At 38.2% G+C, this 19,907-nt stretch overlaps 1 protein-coding gene across 2 annotated transcripts in view; it reads left to right on the top strand.

Moving 5' to 3' along the window:
* CSMD1 (CUB and Sushi multiple domains 1) overlaps window positions 1-19,907 on the top strand; it is a 1,746,885-nt gene that overhangs the window by 1,424,155 nt on the left and 302,823 nt on the right. For both annotated transcript variants that reach the window (XM_049704254.1, XM_049704253.1), the window contains exons 17-18: window positions 2,270-2,457; window positions 10,355-10,543. In XM_049704254.1, the coding sequence (XP_049560211.1) occupies window positions 2,270-2,457; window positions 10,355-10,543 (377 nt within the window). The remainder of the gene's footprint in view (window positions 1-2,269; window positions 2,458-10,354; window positions 10,544-19,907) is intronic.

Here is a 19,907-nt window from a genome sequence, read left to right as displayed (position 1 = left end):
CTTTAAACTCCAAGGAAGCATCTTTGTTTAGTGTTTCAAGGTTAATTAATACATGAGCAAATTGGGCTTTCTCTAACAATGACCTTCTTAACTAGACTGAGTTTGGGGTTCTAGTATTCAGAATACTATAATGTCTCAAGACAGATGTACATTATTATATTATTTTTTAACTAATTTTCTAATTCTCAATGACAACATCCATACAGGAAAGGTTTTTAGCAGGAATTATGTTATCACTTAGTGATTATTTGTATTTGAAGTTATTATTGATATTATTATATCTGATAGGATAATTATAACTCCAGTAGGATAATCTCTCAGAAGAAAAGAAAAAATTGCTTTATGTGTTCATTATATTGGAGAATGGATTCTTGCATATAATCTTAGTCACTGGGAAAAAAAACCTTTATAAATATTAAGTAAATTGTTTGGTTTCTTATTAATTTTTATACTTTCTAGTATTGAGAGGGAAAAAAGAAGAAACACATCCTGATTTCCAGCAGCACAACAAATTTAAATCATTTAGTAAAAATAGTGATTTTACATTCTGGTTTGGCAGAAGTTATTAGCATTCCATTTTCAGTTGCCTGAACAAAAATACTCAATTTTTCTCAATCTTGTCTTTTCAATACTATTGAACTGTGGTATTTGCTAAATTCCATTTGTAAGTACCAACATTTCTGATATTTTCAGACACTAGTGATGATTACCCTGGACATAGTACACCACCCTTCAATAGTGTATTGGTTTATACCTTGAGCTGACATCCTAATAAAGGATGTGTTTGCACAAACAAATTTTAAATTCCATACTGATGTTATTGTTACACATTGTGTGCTAGGTTGCCAGATGATGAAAAGCATTTATATATTTTCTTTCTGAGGTTACCCTGGAAATCGTCCAGCTCTTGAGGCATGCCCTCTGTCAGTCCTGGCTGTCTCTAAAGATGAAAGATGTGAAAACTTCAGTGCAGATACTTCAAATGAGATTTATTCCATGCTTATCTAGACTTCTTGAATGTGCACTGAGATAACTGTGAAGTCATAGCATCTTTAGAGAACATTTTTAAGAGTAAAAGACAAAGCTGCCCTATCCCACCCCAAATGTCCAGCCTGTGGCTGTATTCTGACCTAGCCACACGCTACACCAGTTGTTTGAATTCCCCTTTATGGAAGATAGAGGGTCAGGGACCATTCTAAGTTAGTTGCAAGAATATATCATTGTTGTGCATTTGCACTAAGAGGAGTATGTGATTTAATGATAAACAGGGCAGGGCCCTTTGATTTCAGCATCTTTTTTCATTGCTCTGTGCCGGGAATCTCAGACAGCCACTCTGTCCCTTCCTCTTCCTCCCCATCAGCAGCATACGTTGCAGACCCTGGAGACCCACAGCACAGGCTACCCTGGAATTCTCTGTCTGAGAGTCACTGATGGATCAGAGGCTCCAGTCAGTTGAGCTGCTGCCTGAGAGCCACGTCAGACACTTGGAAACTGGGTTAGCTCTTTGAGGACGAGATAGGCCTATTTACAAAGTTATCTCAGTGCCTGGAATGGTACCTCCATTTCATCAAAGAGCACCCAAGTAGCTGCAACTGTATATAAATATAATGTCAGACCAGATGATCTGGAAGCATAAGTCCTTCTTGGAAGAAAAGTTAAGCACTTTTTGGAAGCTGTTCTAACCTTTTCAGATCATTGAAGTAGTATTTGGTTTCTGAAGCAGTAATGTGCCCAGTGCTCTCCCACTGTCACACAAGAGTTAATGGAGCTTGAAAAGGCACAGAATTTTTTGTTTTAGGAAAGGTATTTAAAGTATTGTCATGTATTTTGATTTACCCTTTTCCTTTAGGAGATCATGTCACTTCAATATGCTCATTTTAAGAAATCCATAATCATGTTACACTTGGGATCATGAAAAACAGTTTGAAAATGTGCCGTGATTGACTTACACTAACTGGCGCTTCTCTATCTACTGGCTCACAGTATTTTTATTTTAGAGCTGAGTCACTACCCCCGTTTCTGTCTGTGATGCTACTGGATGGAGTATTGAGTCAGAGGGAGGGATGTGGGGGTGAGTCCTCCCCCCAGAAATAAGTACTGTCCTCAAATACTACACGTGCTCAAGTCTTCAAAACATATGTACGTGTCTCTGTATCTATTTTATGTCCCTTGCTGTACGTGGGTTTTTAGTAAGTGAATGATATTACAGGATGTCTATACGTTAATGCATCTCTGCATCTCTCTTCTGACTGGATACGCTTGCCCACAGATTCCAGACAGAAGTTAATTATGACACCCTGGAGGTCAGAGACGGGCCAGCCAGCTCGTCCCCGCTGATCGGGGAGTACCACGGCACACAGGCGCCTCAGTTCCTCATCAGCACAGGGAACTTCATGTACCTCCTCTTCACCACAGACAATAGCCGGTCCAGCGTGGGCTTCCTCATCCGCTACGAGAGTAAGTGGTCCTCCCTTGCCAGGGCTGTGCCCGATTGTCGGGTTGAGTTCCACACACATGGTCTCATTGTGTCACGTAGCAGGAGATGTGCTGGGAATGCATTTCTAATGCTAGTCAATGTAAAAAACAGCAGTTCTTCCCGCCTCTGTGCACACTGCACTGTGCCATCGTCAAGACTTTCTCTTATTGAGGACAGAGAGCCTTGGGGATTTTTACTTTACGACTCAAAAAGAAGACATATTCGTTTATTATAAAGTAAAATAATAAACTAATTAAAACAGTGAAACGTGTTCATTTACTGCACGATGTAATAATAAATTTCTACTATTAGAAAATATACCTGTTGGCCAAAAGAGCTACAGGGCATGTCACTAAAATTATATCTCCTGAGCAATATATTTTGTTAGAAAAATGGTTAGGGCAGTTGTGGTACTTATTTGTGAGTATACATGTGCCTGTTTCAGTCAGCAGAGAGACTGTAACTAAGAGAGAAGGAATTAAAACTCGTTTGAACTTTTACTAAATGACAAATACCTGTTGTTATTATTAACAACTGTTAAAAATGTTTAAGAACAATTATTAGACATATTTAAACACAATTGCTGAAATATCATAATGCAGTGTATTTTGCAAAGCAATTCCAATTCCTTCCCATTTTTGTTCCCATCCTTCCAAATTTGGCTCTTAGCTTTAGCTTCTGAAATTAGGAGATCGAGGGATTATATCATTTGATAGTAATATTTATGCAAGGGTGCTTCTGGAATGGAGTAGAGTGCAGTTCAGCCTGGGAATGCATTTCTAATGCTAGTCAATTTAAAAAACAGTAATTCTTCCGTTCACTGAAAATTCTTCGCTTCCAGAGTGGAATGAAAGAAGATGCATCAGAGTAGCTCAATATGGAATCTGAAGGAATAAATCCTTTATTTTTTTAGGATTTTTAAGGTGGTTCTTTTTCAGAATCTTTCCTAAAATAAACTAAACAAAATTTTAATGTTGTTGTAAAAATACATATAATCTTATAAATGCATGAATGGGGCCATATCTAACATGCTGAATTTTTCATCTTTTTTTCTTTTTCTTTCCTTCCTTTCCCCGCATTGCCCGCTGCTACTCATGTTAATCTTACCCAAACCCTATCCAACAACTAAAATTAATAACCTGTTGTGTATATTTCTCTTTTTTACATGCTTATCCATATAATTCTATGCAAACATATATATGCAAATACACATATAAGGTTATGTGTACTTTTTGATTAAAAATGGAATTATATTAGACTTGTATTCTGATAACAAGAAAATTGATTATTAATGATTTAAAGATTAATTTCAGATTTAATTCAAAGTTATTATGCTTCGTATATATACATCATTTATTTCAAAGTTACATATTTTTAAACTCATACATTTTAAGAAGCAGAAACTTCTGTATTTCATTCCTTTCTTAACATTCCTTTAAGTTATCACTTCTCTTTGGAGTGAAGATGTGTACACATTACAGTCATCTGAATTTGTACAACTCCTCAGCATTGATCTGCTAAGATGTATTCTCTCCACCCCATCCTGCACATTTTTCTTAAAGCTACATACAATAGGTTGGCCTTTGGATACAGAGTTGGGTGAAACTTAAGAGAATAGATAGTTTTAGGTGCTAACAAACACTAGAACAGAGTATTCTATGTTCTCTCTCTCTTATTTGCATACCATAGATTATTTTGCCTATTTCTAGTCCCTTTTGAAGAAACAAGTTCTAAAGCCCATATGTAGGTAGTAGAAACTAATGTCATTTGCTTCTCTGCCTCATTTATATAAGTGGGTTGTTCTTATTCATGATTTCTGGAAAATCAGGGAAAGTCAGTCACAAGTTCCTATTTAGATTGTCAGCATTATATAATATAATATAATATAATATAATATAATATAAATTTATTGAGTAGATAATTCTAACAATAATCATTATAAGCTGAAAAGACTGACTGCATTATGTTTCAGGGTTCTTTTTATTTATCCTATATTTGAAAATGGACATGAGTCTGAGTAAGACATGGTATAACCCAGTGATCCTCAGAGGACAGTGCTTTTTGCCATTTTCCCTTCTTTTCATCAGTAAAAGGAGGCAAAAACAAACCCCCAGCTGGTGTGTTTGGAGGATAACTGTGTGAGTGTCTTAAATGTCTGATCCCTTGGAGCCTGGAATTCTTCTCCCTCCTTCTTTCCTGGAAAAGCTGAGGCTGGCTCTGTAGTTCTGGATGAGGGCAGAGGACAAGATGGGCAAGGTTCCTACAGCATCAGACTGTCCACAGCTCTGCCTTAGAGGGGACCTTGTTCTGGACATTCATCCACTCTCATTTGTGGACACCCGGTGACCCTTCCAGAAGACCCAGGCCCCAGACATTTCTGATGCAGTCTGTGGGTGAGAGCGTTGACAGGATATTGGGGAACGATCACCAGGAAGGAAGTCACACTGAAGCTTGACTTGTTATCACCTCAATTTACTTATCTCTGGTGAAGATTTCGAGGAGAAACGGGAAGTGAGCAGAAGCCAGTGCGATGCAGGACCTGGCACTTTAATGGGAAGCAGAGCCAGGAAAGGCCTCTCCTTCAGCGCAGTGGCTGTCGGGGCTGTTGCCACAGGCACCTGCGGGCTTTGCAGCTGACCAGGGCCCAGGCTGCCAGCCCGGCGTCCTAGGGCGTGCCTGCCGCTGCTGGGGCAGACACTTTACGGGAGCCCCGTGCCCAACTCACACCCACGTCCTGGGTACGAAGCCTGCCGAAGGAGCAGTTTTTCTCAAACACTGCTGTGCGCTAGTCTTCACCTGGGGGTCCTAGTGAAATGGAGATTCCTAAGCTCGAATTCCAGGTATGAAAGTTGAGCACGTCAGAATTCTGGACCTTTGAGTGAGTCCTCAAGGTGATCCTGAGGGCGGTGGCGTGTAGGTGGCAGTGGGTGTCTGAGGCAGCCCAGGCAGGCCATGGCAGGTGCTGCCTGCCGCACGGGCTCCAGGTGGAGGGGACCTGCAGGTAGGTGCAGAGGGACAACAGAGGTAATGGAAGAGTAAAGGACCAGTAGAGAAGCACAGAGAGAGACAGAGAGAGAGAGAGAGGAGAAAAACATGGGAACGACACACCTTACCAACCCCTTTGTCATTTTGACCATTTCTAGTACCCTTTGAGGAAATGTGTTCAGAACCCAATATACAGACACTAGAAAAATAATTACACCTGCTCATCTGACACGTTTTTAAAGAGTGGGTTGCCCATGACCTAAGAATGGTTTACATCAAATTTTTATGCCATTTAAAAATCATAAAATAGCCCATCTCCCTTTTGTCTTTCATCAAGAATGGCTGACACTTTAAACCTTTCTTGCTTTAAAAAAATGTTAATGACCCCACCTCATGCCCAGGTGGGCACATGGCAATCTACTCTGCAGACAGAGAGCCTTGCAGGGGTGACCACACTCTGCTCAAGTTTCACTTATTTTTGTAGTGGTTCCATAAAATAATGTGAGCCGCTGTAAACAACATTCATTTCAGCTCTTTCTGAACTGTAGGGCAGAAGGGTTGAGCCAGTTTTTCAAGGTTTATTCCTAAAAGCATACCCAGGGTTGTAGTTCTACTCTTGTACTAAGTTTTAGGAATCGTTGCTCTCGTAAATATAATGTCCGTTTACAGTCTGTGCTTTCATTACTTTATTCCTTATAAGGAATGTGGCACAGTTTATTCATATAATAGTAATTGCATTATCCCCCAGAATAATCATTTGTTCTGTTTGTTTGTAGAGACAACTTTGAACCACACTTTAAAATCATCATAATTGTATAGGGAATTGAAAAATAAAATGCTAAAAAATGAAAAATAAATGGATATCTCAAGTATATGGAGATTTTCCATTTAATTTTAGCACACTTCTTAGAAATGCTTTTTAATAATGTTTCTAGAAAGAAGCAAGATTTACTAAATGTAAATATATATATCCTACTATGCAATTCATATACTGTGCAATTTTTAAAAAAATTTGTGATAAGCAGTGTGTGTTTTGTGGTGTTGTGTGTAGATTAGTTTTCTTTGATTCAGTGACCTTTCTTATAACCAGAAAGGGAGACTGGTCAAGATGTAATGGTAATAAATGCAATACAACTGCAAATTAGATACAGCACACACACACACAGACACACACATGCACATACACACACAGGAGACAGAGGAAGAGAGAAAAACAGTCAAGGACTTAGGTTGGAGTTTCAGTCAATAATTAACTTGACAAATTTACTTAATTTCTTAGCTAGTTTCTTCATCTGTAAAGTAGGGAGTGTAACCACTATTTCAAAGCCTTCAGCAGGCTGTGAAAAGTGCCTGCACTAAAGCGTGGCAGGTAAAAGATACCCAGAGACTACACGTTCTCTTCCTTGGACTCGGACTTTGAGGAAACAGAGAGCTGAGCGGCACTTTACTGACATCAAACGTGTAAATGTGATCTGACATGGACAGTTTCACAGCAGCCGTCTTCCTTCATTCAGCGAGCAGCAAATTTGTTCAGTCACTTATTTGACAAAAGCCAAATGAAAGGAAGTATATTTATATTGTGTATGTCAAAAAATTCAGAGCTGCGTTAAGTTTCAAGAAAGAAACAGTTGGTACAGAGTGTAAATATATTCACAGCTCCAATAGGATCCACTGACCCAAATGTTCCTTTGTGTTGTCTGGGCTGGAGACCAGAAGGGCAAACACGCTCTGAGCGAAACTCCGAAGCACATTGTTTACTTTTCCTTCAGAGCAACCTGTCCGCCTGTCCTCACCCCTGGATGTAAGTTTATTTAAAGTTCCCATCCCCTGAGTCACATCACCTCCTTTGCTGTTTCACTCATTCTTCCCCAGCATCGTCTTGTTTTGGAATTCCTGTACATGGCAGGTTCCAGGTGAACTAGTAGTCCAGTCTACGGCAAGTCCACACTCAGGAGTCATCCCCACGGGGACTTTCCTGTCTAATAAATGGGAGGGCCAAGGATCACAATATCTGCTCGTTTCCAAACTCAATATTTGCACCCATTATATTGTAAAAATAAATGAATGAATAAATAATGGCGTGTAGTTGGTATGAACAAGCGGTTATGACTTTAATGATTTTACTTAGTTATTAGTTCAGTTTTACATGTAAAGAATTCTAAATTTAAATTTGTATGCTTTGGTTTCCTCTGATATGTTTCTCTATTTTCCCTACACATTTTGTATTTCCTTACAATTTATGAATTTCATTATGGACACTAATTAATACAGCATTCGCACATTGTCTAAAATAGTAATTTCTTTTATTGTTATTCACTGCAGTGCAGTGACTGTACCGTCTAGTGATCACAGGAGGTCATTTGATGAAATGGAATAATTTAGTTGGCTGGTTTTTCAGGACCCTGGATACCAATTCATTTCTTTGTCAGAGATTCTTCTTTTTAGGAAATTCTGCTATTGATCTTGAGGCTACAAAATCAATCAGCCTGTTATTATGTACCCGCTGTGTTCAGGGCATTGCTGTGTACAAGCTCTGGGCGTGTTGTGAAAACTCATAAACACTCCCTTAGAAGGTGAATGTGTGTGTGTGTGTGTGTGTGTGTGTGTGTGTGTGTGTGTGTGTGTGTGTGTGTGTGTGTGTGTGTGTGCGCAGAGAGGGAGGAGCAGGGTAGGTGTTGGATCTTGAGGCAAACGATGGCCATGCTGCTTTTGGTATATCTGCAGCTCAGGAAGGGGTGTAAGGCATGCATGCATTTGTTGGCATACTTTGCAAGAAGTCAGGACAGTTATATCCTGTTGTTAAGGTAATAGGTGTGTGTTAGTTTTACGGTATTAGAATGACTAATTTTTAAGAAAAAATTCTTGGGAAAAATGATGCTATATTTTTTATTCACTTTGCCTCTTTCTCTTTTCATTGTTTTATTTATTTTTTCCTTGGAAAACTTCACTATGATAGTCTTTTCTGCTGTCTGTTAACCTGTAAGGTGCAAAGTTTGCTCTTTCTGCCAATTCTGAAACCAGATGCAAGTTCTAGGAGTTCCCAAAATGACTCTCAGGTTTGATAATTCGACAGAAGGACTCAGTGAGCTTCACTGAAAGCTGCTATACTCACAGTCACATTTGTCACTGGAAAGGATACAAATGAGAACCAGCTGAAGGAAGAGGCACAGAGGGGAGACCCTGAGATTGGTCCGAACTCAGAGCTTCCAGGCGTCTTGTCCTCGTTGAGTCATGGACAGTGTCACCTCCTCCCACCCATGACTTCTGACATATGCACAGCTTACTACCAACCTGGGAAGCTCATCTGAGCCTCTATGTCCAGAGATTTTATCGACATTTCATTACATAAGCATCATGGATTGAATCATTGCCCCATATAGTTGAACTAAGTCTTTAGCTGCCCCTGTCCCTGTAGGTTAGATGAAACCATGTTGCCTCAAGGCACCCCACTTGAGCAACCTGCTGAATATAAACGATTAGGTGTGGTCCCAGGGGCCCACGGTGAATAACAGACACTCCCACCACTCAGCAAATCCCAAGAGTTTAAAGGTCATCTCCTAGGAGCTATACTAGTCTTGGAAATCACATTTCTTACTGAATATTTTTGAATGTGGCTCAGCCATCCTACTTGTGTTTCTGTCCTATTGGATCACATGTTGCTGCACTAAAGAAGAAATCACATCACTTCTTATTTAAGAAACTCACCCCTCCGCCTGCCGATGCAGGGGACACGGGTGCGTGCCCCGGTTCGGGAAGATCCCACATGCTGTGGAGTGGCTAGGCCTGTGAGCCATGGCCACTGAGCCTGCGTGTCCGGAGCCTGTGCTCCGCAACGGGAGAGGCCACAACAGTGAGAGGTCTGCGTACCGCAGGAAAAAAAAAAAAAAAAAAAAGAAACTCACCCCTTAGTTGTACTTCATTTATTTGACTTAATGAGGGAAGGTATATTCATAAGATACATCACTCAAACTTTGGTAAAACATATATAGTGATCAGAAATATTATCCCAAATATCATTTTAGGGGAGTAAACAGTCTGAATATTGGTAATACTTTAATATTCTTGCTTAATACTTCAAGTCATAATTGCAGTGTTTTGAATCTTACTGGGAGAGTTATGTATAGCAACAGCAAGTCTTTTTTTTAATCTGTTTGCATTCCTAAACATCACAATGATATTCTCTTCCCTTATTCCCATTTTTCCTCATCTTTTAAAATATATATTATTCTAAAAATAAAGAGAAATGTTAGAGACAGAGAAAAGAAACTCTTGAAATGACATGATCGTCATTACTTGACTTTATATAGCACTTTACTTTTTAACATCTTTTAGCAAAGGCTAATTGTAGCCATCTTGAAAGTGGCTGACTTAAGTACAAATCTAAAAGAAAAAAGAAATGTGGAAATGCAATTTTAGAAAATTAACTCCAGTGTAGTTTTAATTTGCATTATGTGTATGGGCTTGGGTGGATGTATGCAAATATATGAAAGTTGAAGTATGACTGCCAAAATCTATTTGGTATATCAAATATAAAAGGAAAGGGGAGGGGGAGGGGTGGAGATAGAAAACAGAAAAACTTCGACTTTATTTAGTACAGTTCATTGCTTTTCAAATGAAAAAAGGTAAAATTCAGGGAGGTCAGCAAATTATTCAAGATTGGCACTACTTAGCTATCATCTGTAGCTAAGTGTAATGATATACATCTTTCTACAAAAAAAACAGGGCCCAGTACTTGAAAATGTATTGGTTTTCACATGAATGGATTATCGATTCACTTGCATGATTTTCCAGGTCTGATGATGTCTGGGAATATTTTGTATGTATTATGGCCCAAATATTTTTTTTCTGTAACCCAGGAAGGTCCGTGTCTGATGGTTTTTTCTGTGCATCCAGGTGTGACTCTGGAGTCGGACTCTTGCCTTGACCCGGGGATCCCTGTGAATGGGCATCGGCACGGCAGTCACTTTGGCATCCAGTCCACAGTGACCTTCAGCTGCAATCCAGGCTATACACTGAGTGACGACGAGCCCCTGGTCTGTGAGCGGAACCACCAGTGGAGCCATGCATTGCCCAGCTGTGACGGTAGGTGGAGCTCAGCACAGCTGCATACCCGGAAGACGTGCATAGCAATTCTTTAAACAGTCTGGGTGGCATGTGTTTCGTGGGGTGGTAGGATATGACTGAAGTGGGCCTTCTATTTGAAAGCTTGTACACCTTAAAAATACGGCCATTTAGCATGTGAAGTTTACCTGGCAAATCTTCTCTATGAAGCAGAGCTTCTGTTTAGAAATGAAGAACATAAATTATGGGCTGGCCTTCAGTTTCATCCCCAGACACTCAAGCTTGTAGAGCTTAGTGATGCACACATCCTTACCCACGGTGTTTATTGAAGACTACGTGAGACAGCATCATGAGTATGCATGTTCCACCCTGTCAGACCTGATTTTCCTGTGAACCGGTCCAGGCATCAGACAACTTGCTCCAGCTCTGCACACCTGGACTGTGTTGCCTCTGACTCTTCCCTATGGCAGAGCTCTTCCCCAGGGGTGTGGGAAGTCTTTCCTCTGGAGATCCCCCCGAGTGGTTTTGTGTGTGTGTGTGTGTGTGTGTGTGTGTGTGTGTGTGTGTGTGAGATACCACCCACTTCCCCTGTCTGCACAGATCTGCTTTTGGAAATCTCAAAATGAATAACATTCTTGTTGATTGTGTGTTACTGTATTATGCAGCTTTACACTATGCAGTTTATAGTTATAATAGCAAGATGGACGAATATGTTACTTGTGATCATTTGCGACAGTGTCAGGGATTTTACCTTTGGCCATGAAGAATATACATATATAAATATATATAAAATATATCTGTTTTATATATATAATAGATATACATTCTTATATATATTTCCATATAAATATTATATATATTTCCATTTCCATTACTTTTTATAGACTTTAGGCATTTCCACTCAAAGATGATATATTGATATATTCATGAAAAACCTTGACATCTTCAAAATGATTCACCAAAAATAACAGGGTTTAATGGGACAATTATGCTTGGCTACAGACCACTCAAGACCTTTGACCTTTGTCACCAGAGTATTAACCCAAACAATAACTGGTACTTCGGGAGAAAGACTGCAAAGTGCAGGTGGACAGCACACAGTGGTTGGAGGGTGTCTCAAGAAGAATGAAGAATCCACAAAACCAGGAGAGTGGAACACTGCCCTCTGGGCAGAAGCAGATGCAGGTTGAGCTCTCCATCTATGGGGCCAGCATATCAGAAGCCACAGAAGGAGATGCAACCTGACGTGAAGCATTAGCTATGCGAGGCAAGGGGTGAGCCCTGCTGGGGAGGGACCCCTAGGTGCATGTGCCTACTTTTACTTTCCTTAATAGGGATCTGAAAGAGTTCCAGTTTTGTGCAGAAGATAAGCTGAGACATTTTTCTTTTCCTGCCATAGGTTATAACTCTACTGTATCAACTCCAGTATTTACCTAGGGAGAATGTTGTAAGAACCCAAATAATTGTCATATTATGTTGACACCACTTTTCTATTTACCAATCTCAAATGAGCTGTTAATATAGAAATATGTATTGTAGCAGGGCAGGCTGTAGAAATGTAGAGGATTGTCAAAAGGTATATTCCTTACTACTCAGCCATAAAAAAGAGTGCAATATTGCCATTTGCAGCAACATCGGTGGATCTAGAGACTGTCATACTAAGTGAAGTAAGTCAGGCAGAGAAAGAAAATATATCACTTATATGTGGAATCTTAAAAATTGATACAAATCAACTTTACAAAACAGAAACAGACTCACAGACATAGAAAACAAACTTATAGTTACCAAAGAGAAAAGGGGAGGGGCAAGGGATAAATTAGGAGTATGGGATTAACAGATACACACCACTATATATAAAATAGATAAAAAACAAGGGGAAGGATTTACTGTATAGCATAGAGAACTATATTCAATATCTTGCAATAAATCATAATGGAAAAAGAATCTGAAGCTATACACCTGAAACTAACACAGTATTGTAAATCAACTATAGTTAAATCAAAACATATTTTAAAAGGTATATTCCTAATTCCCCTTATATTCAATTCAATATTTCAATGAAAGAAAGTGGCAGAAATGGCCCAGGTGTACATAGGTGCGTAACTACAACATGGACCACAAGCACCTTGGCCCCACGTTTGCCGTACATGAGGATGTATCAGAGCCAACTGCTTCCTTCAAAGCAGGTGAAAAGGGATGAAGACTTGCAGACAGTAGTTATGAGTAAATTATTCTAGGAAGATGTGTCTCCTTATTTGCATTCTTTTTTATATTAGACCTTAAATAAACTCTAAAATAATATATCACCTTAACAAATATATAGAGAACCATAATATAAATGAATCTACCTATAGAAAATATCATACTTAATAGTAAACTATTACAAAAAGTCCCATGAAATTCAAGAACAGAACAACTTTCTCAGTATCAGAAATGTTATTTGACATTGCCCAGAAGATCTTAACTAAGACAATAATTTAAGAAAATTATATGAATGATAAATGTTAGAAAGAGAATATAACCATTAGCAATAATAAGGGTTCAGTATGTGACTGCATTCAGGATAAACATAAATCAGTAGATTTCCACAAAGAACATAACATATTAGAAGTATAATAAAATACATATATAGAAAATAAAACCCTAAAAACTGCCAGGAATATATCTAACAAGAAATATGAAGGCTTATATTTTTTAAAAATTAGAAAGTTACAATATAATACAAAAGAATAACCTAGAAATGGAAATACATATTATGTTTCTACATGGGAAGAATGAAATTTAAATGTACAGATTTTCTACAAATAGAGTTTAAAGTTCAATCAAATCTAATTAAAATTAATTTGGGTTTTTTGTAGAAATTTATAGACATTTAAAAATTAATCCAGAAGGGTAAAGGCTGCAAACAGCTAAGAAATACATATTTTTAAGAAAGATAAGGAAGGGCTACACCACCTAGTATCAAAGAATACTGAAAATTAATGATTGATTAAAACAATATGAAATCAGTGCAGAAATACAGAAACAGATTAATGATACAGCATAGGGATCCTAGTAACGTATCTGTGCCCATATAGGAACTTAATTTATGAAAATTATTCCAAATCAGCGAGAGGGGATGACATATTTAATAAATAATGTTGGTCAAATGGGATATCTGAGTGGGGTTTAAAATGTTAAAAAAGTAAATCAAAGTTACACATTAAAGATAGAAACAAAGATTCAAAACTTCAAATCATTATGTGACAATTAGTCAAATATTATTAAGACAACCTTTTATTGAATATTTATTTATTTACACAAATATAAGCTCAGTGAGTTTTCCCACAAGAAACACATCTGTATAAGATCAAGACCACACAGATCAGTAGATGAACGTGACCAACACCCCAGGAGTCCCCTCCCAGTCACTGCCCTACAAAGGCTACTGCTCCCTTGATCCTCTAAAGATTCTATGTAAAGGAAATCATACAGGATGTGTACTTTGCTGTGTCCCGCTTCTTCCACTCAGTCATACACTTGTGACATCATCCAAGGCATGACATTTAGCTGCACTTCTTTCATTCTCGTCATCTATGTTTTATTGTATAAATATGCCACCATGTTTTATTCCATGATACTCTGTATGAAATTTGAGTTATTTTGAGCACCCTTTCATGCTTTTTTGGCCAAGGGTATATCCTCCTCCGCGAAACACTTGTTTTTTCCTCCTATTTATACTGGGTCACATACCTTTTTCTTATTGAATTGTAAGCATTGTTTGTATATTTGGAGACCACTCCTTTGTTGGATCGACACATTGTGAATGTTTTCTCTCACTCTGTCTCTGTCTTCCTCCTCTTCTTGATCTCTGTTTTTAAATTTTTAAAATCTTTTTATTGGGGTGTAGTTGCTTTACAATGTTGTGTTAGTTTCTGCTGTACAGCAAAGTGAATCAGTTATATGTATACACGTATCCCCTCTTTTTTGGATTTCCTTCCCATTTAGGTCACCACAGAGCATTAAGTAGAGTTCCCTGTGCTATATATAGCAGGTTCTCATTAGTTATCTATTTTATACATATTACTGTATATATGTCAATCCCTATCTCCCAATTTATCCCACCTCCCCTTTCCCCCCTTGGTGTCCATACATTTGTTCTCTATGTCTGTGTCTCTATTTCTGCCTTGCAAACAGGTTCATCTGTACCATTTTTCTAGATTACACATATATGCATTAATATACGATATTTGTTTTTCTCTCTCTGACTTACTTCCCTCTGTATGACAGTCTCTAAGTTATAACCCAGCAATCTCACTACTGGGCATATAACCTGAGAAAACCATAATTCAAAAAGACACATGCGCCCGAATGTTCATTGCAACACTATTTACAGTATAGCCAGGTCATGGAAGCAACCTAAATGTCCATTGACAGATGAATGGATAAAGAAGATATGGTACATATATACAATGGAATATTAGCCATAAAAAGGAATGAAATTGGGTCATTGGTAGAGAGGTAGATGGATCTTGGTCTCTTTTTGATGAATAGAATGTTTTCATTTTAAAGTAGTCTAACTGTTCAGTGCATTCATTGGTGGTTGGTGCTTTACAGGTAGTGTTTAAGAAGCCTTGCTACCTGCAGTGTCATAATGATATTCTATTGTTTTCTTTCAGAAAACTTTAAAACTTTTAAAGCTTTATTGAGATATAATTAAAATTCTATAAATTGCCTGTTTAATGTTAAAAATTTAATATGTTCTGAGGTATGTATACATCCATGAAACCATCACTGTGATTAAGAACGTTTTCATCACCCCTGAAAGCAAACACTAATTTATTTTAAATTTCAAATATATACTTTAAATCCATGTAATTTTTTGTTAAGTTAATATATAGTGTCTAGATCCATTTTTTTTCCCCAGTAGGGCTTTCCAGTTGAGACAGTGTTATTTATTGGAAAGATCATACTGTCTCTTCTCTGATGCACTATTTTGTCACACAAGTGACTATATAAGCATGAGTCATTGGTTTTGTCCTTTTGTTTGTTCCTTGAGAAATTTTACTTTTTAATTCTTGGAAAACCTTCTAAAGAAATATAGAAATAATAAAAAACATTTACATTTCACTATATACAAATTAAAAGTTCCATTAAACTTTTTAAAAGGTAAAAGAAAAGGGTCAGATTACAGAAAATAATTGCACTGTCCATGTAATATGATTCTAAATAACTGTGTCCTGTAAATGAATGGGAGAAGAACAACAACACAAACAAAGCAAGAGGTCTATGGGGGAAACACACACATAGGTGATTCACAGAAGTACACAAAAGGTCAAAAAATGGTTTAAAATATGCCCATTCTGACTAGGAATCAGGAAAATGCAAATAAAACACAATAGTTTTCCTCCCTTGTTGCATTTGCAAAAAAAGTAGAAAGGTCATATTACTCTATTACTATATCATTGTGGGATTAGGGATCTGCATGTTCATTATACACTATTACTAGGAAGCTTAAATAATAACACTCTTTGAAGGAAAGAAAAAGCAAGTCACAGAACAATGTGTGTCATGTATATGAGCATGTACACATAGGTAATTACAGACACACAGTATATGCATAGAAAGTGACTGGAAATAGATATTCTAAAGTTATAACTGTAATGCTTTCCTTTGGGGAGATTAGTAGGCTATCGGGGAGAATGAAGAGAGACTTTTTTAGCTCTCCATTTTATGGTGTTATTTGAATTCTTATTACCTGTTTTATTTTTGTATTAGAACTCTAATAATAAAAAAGTAAATACAGTTCATGCTTATGACTACTAGAGAGTGTCAGAAGGCTACTAGCAACTGGACTAATGAAAAATTTGTAAAACTCGAGAATGTCATAAATATCAGTACTATACCAAAATATTTACTCCTTATTTAGACTTCTTTATTAACAACAGTTGTACTAAGAACACTAAGTATGGTAAGGGCCTAACCCTTAAAATACTTCAGTGTTATTCACACATAACTGAACATCAGTCAATATATCACTTAATCCAAAATTTGTGATAAGTTAATCATATGACTAATTCTACTGAAATATTTACATTATATACAAACGCATGGCTTCATTGGATGTTATTGTGCAGTTTTAATTGTTCTTTTTGGACTAGAGCTAAAAATGGAATTTAGAAGTAGAGCACATATCAGCTGCTCTCTTTTTTACAACTTGAATTTGAGGTAGGCCAGTTGAGCATCTACTAAAATGAGGCTTCTCCAGTGATTTTCATTGCAAACTTTTCAGCCTGAGCTGGAGAGATTGAAAATGTAAAGTCCTCTGATCATGACTCCACCACTCTACAGAGGTGGGAAATGGCACCTAGTTCATCATAGAAGACACACTAGTCATCAAATTAGCTAGAATCTTGATTTGGTGAAGAAAACTGACAGGTAAAGTGAGAGTCTTATCCTGACCCATCTGAGATTTTTCATTTTGACTTTGAATGGATTCTTCTCAAAAGAGAACAACATATACATGTTAAAATACTCTCTGTGTATTCTTGATTTAACACTGGCAACTTACTTTGTTTAAATATTTTAATAGCTATCCAAGATTATTTTCTACTTCCGTCTAGCCAGCAACCTGGGTGTTTCATTACCTGAGTCATCCTCATCCGCCAAGGCCAGGTTGCCCTCAGCCTTCACCAGAATTCTTCTGGAATTGCTCCAAGTCGCCAGCACTACTAACTTTCCTGACATCCATTTCTCCTTATTTGCAGTTCCATAAAGTTTAACTTTGAAATGTATAATCTAATCTAATCATATATAGTCTTAGTTCATTTGGACTGCTATAACCACATGCTACAGACTGAGGGGCTTACAAACAACAGAATTTCTCTCTCTCTGTTGTGGATGGTGGCACTCCAAGTTCAGGGTGCCAGCATGATTGACTTTTTGGGAGGGCCCTTCTTGGGTTGCAGACAGCCATCTTCTCAGTGAGTCATCTCATGGTGGAAGGGGCAGGGAAGCTCTGTGGCGCCTCTTTTATCAGGGTACTGATCCCATTAATGAGAGTTCAGCCCTCATGACCTGATCACATCAGAGGCCCCACCCCTGATACCATCACATCAGGCTTTTTGATTTCAATGTGAGTTTCGAGGATACAAGCATTCAGACCATAGTATATACATATATACACATGCACATTTAATCATTTAATACAGTCTTCTCAGTTTAAATTCAAGCTCCTAGAGAATAGGAATTGAACTCATCTAAAATACAACCCTTGGGCTGGGATTCCAGTGATGAGTAGAAGTTCCCAAAGTAGCCAACATGCGAAGAAGCATTCTAGGCAGAGGAAATGAGCAAACTCACCTGAGTTGATTGACATGGAACATTCTGCAAACTCCTGCAGGGTTAGTGAAGGAGAGTGAATGGAAAATGAAAAGAATGATCAGAAGGAAATTATCTAGGAGAAATGGTGTGGCAACAGACTGCAAAGGGCCTTCTGTGCTTTGCAGATATCTGAGATGCTGTTTGTTTTCCATAGAAAATGCATTTTATCTTGTGCATTTTATCTATTGTTATCTCCCAGTTTAAATTTATGTAAATTTGGAGTTTAACCTCTCTAATGAGATTGGTAACATAAACTATTTGCTTTGCTTATGCTTCATTGGACCCTATCTCAGCTAATAATAAATGTTTGATAAAAAGCTATTAATAAATCTGCAAACTTTGGGAGATTTTAGAGTTTGATACGAGAGTTTTAGTCAGTCACGGTTGACTGTTTTCATTTCACCTTAAGAACTGTTATTGTTGCCTTTGCAAATCGTAAGCAATCTCTTAAACCCCATGGGTTTTTATTGTGACAAATGATACATCAATAGCATATTTAAACCTTTAAAAATTCATAGCTCTCAGAAAGGAAAGAAGAAATCAGAAATTATAATATTTCATATCACCCTGGAAAAAGGTAAACTCTATCAATATCTCTCACATCATAGCATTGCTGCATTTTTTTCTATTTATGCTTTAGATACTCAGGGTTTGAAGAAGCAAAGTGAACATTGCAATAAATTGACCTCCTTTTATTTGGTGAAAGACAAATGCAAGGAAAACTTTGGAAATATTTCTTCATTAAATAAATATTTTTGTAAACTCTTTACCCTTTCCACAAGTATTTATTGGAAAACTACTGTATTTGTAGGCACACTGTTGACAAGTTCATAATCTATTAGAATAGACAGAAGAAAGACTTATTTTTTAAGTCATCCAATGAAGTAAATGCTTTATTAGACTCAGGAAAAATGATTGAGAATAAAGAGATAAAAAATTTGGAATCTTGAAAGGCTTTGAAGGCAGCTTTCCTGATGCATCTTTCATAGTAAGGTTGAGAGGAAAGAAAAGATTGAAAGTGAAGAAATAGTAAGAATCAGGCATAAAGAGGGCCTGGAGGATTTGGAGGATAGAAATGTATTTGCTGAGAGTAGATGCTGATCAAAGGTAGTTCAGAGGCCTTTCATGCTAGTCCTGTGAGCACGGCCCCAATTCTGTGGGTGAGAGATTTGAGACTGCCCTGTTCTGTGTTCCTACAGGGGGGCCCTAGGGGTTTCTTTGAGGTGGAACCGAGGACAGTGGCAGGGCTGAACAGCTCTGATTATCCCCGTCTGTTATTGTAGGGTTCCCTGTAAGAGTTCTTTTGAGGAAAGGATTCCAGTATAAATGAATGAATGAATAACATCAATGACTTCTGTAGGGCATGGGGAGTCCACGAATAATTTGAAATGGAAAATAACCCCATTAAGTTTTTGCTTTAAGTAGAACTTTATAGTAGTTTAAGGAAGTAATGGGGAAAGAGAAAAGAAACAAATCCGACAGTGTACTGACCGTATGCTTTCTCGTGTTAATCTCTTCAAGGAAGAGACAAGAGTAAGGGAGCAGGAAATCAGTCAAAAATGACCCGAAACACGCCAGTTACAGGGCGTTCCACAAGTGGGGAGCGGATGGAGGCATCATCGTGGAGATGCGGCTGGTGGCGGGGGGAAGGGACCCAAGGGTGTCATTCTGAGATACTTAGCCAGCTGTCTGTAATTCCGCTGCGTTTGAGAAGGAAGTCAGGGCCGGAAACGTGAGTCTGCAAGCTGCCAGGTGTCCGGTTAGAGCAGGTGGCGCAGGGCAGCCAGTGTTTTACAGGGAGAGAAGACTCCGCCACGCCTGGGCCCTCCGCCCGCACCGCCGCCTCCGCATGCAGGAGCCTCAGCTCCTGCCTCCTCCAGTCCAGGCGGCGCGGACGCTTACAAACAAGCATTAAAGCCACGTCGTTGGTTCTTTGAAGCAATGACTGCCCTGTTTGCAGACTTGAATTCATTGGAAGACTTTGTGCAGGATCCGAGACGGTGCCGGGGCAGGATGGGAATGA

Source organism: Orcinus orca, chromosome 21 (genome assembly GCF_937001465.1).
Source record: "Orcinus orca chromosome 21, mOrcOrc1.1, whole genome shotgun sequence".
NCBI lineage: Eukaryota > Metazoa > Chordata > Mammalia > Artiodactyla > Delphinidae > Orcinus > Orcinus orca.
Note: the sequence above shows the minus strand (reverse complement) of the source record. Positions and strands in the feature narration are given on the sequence as shown.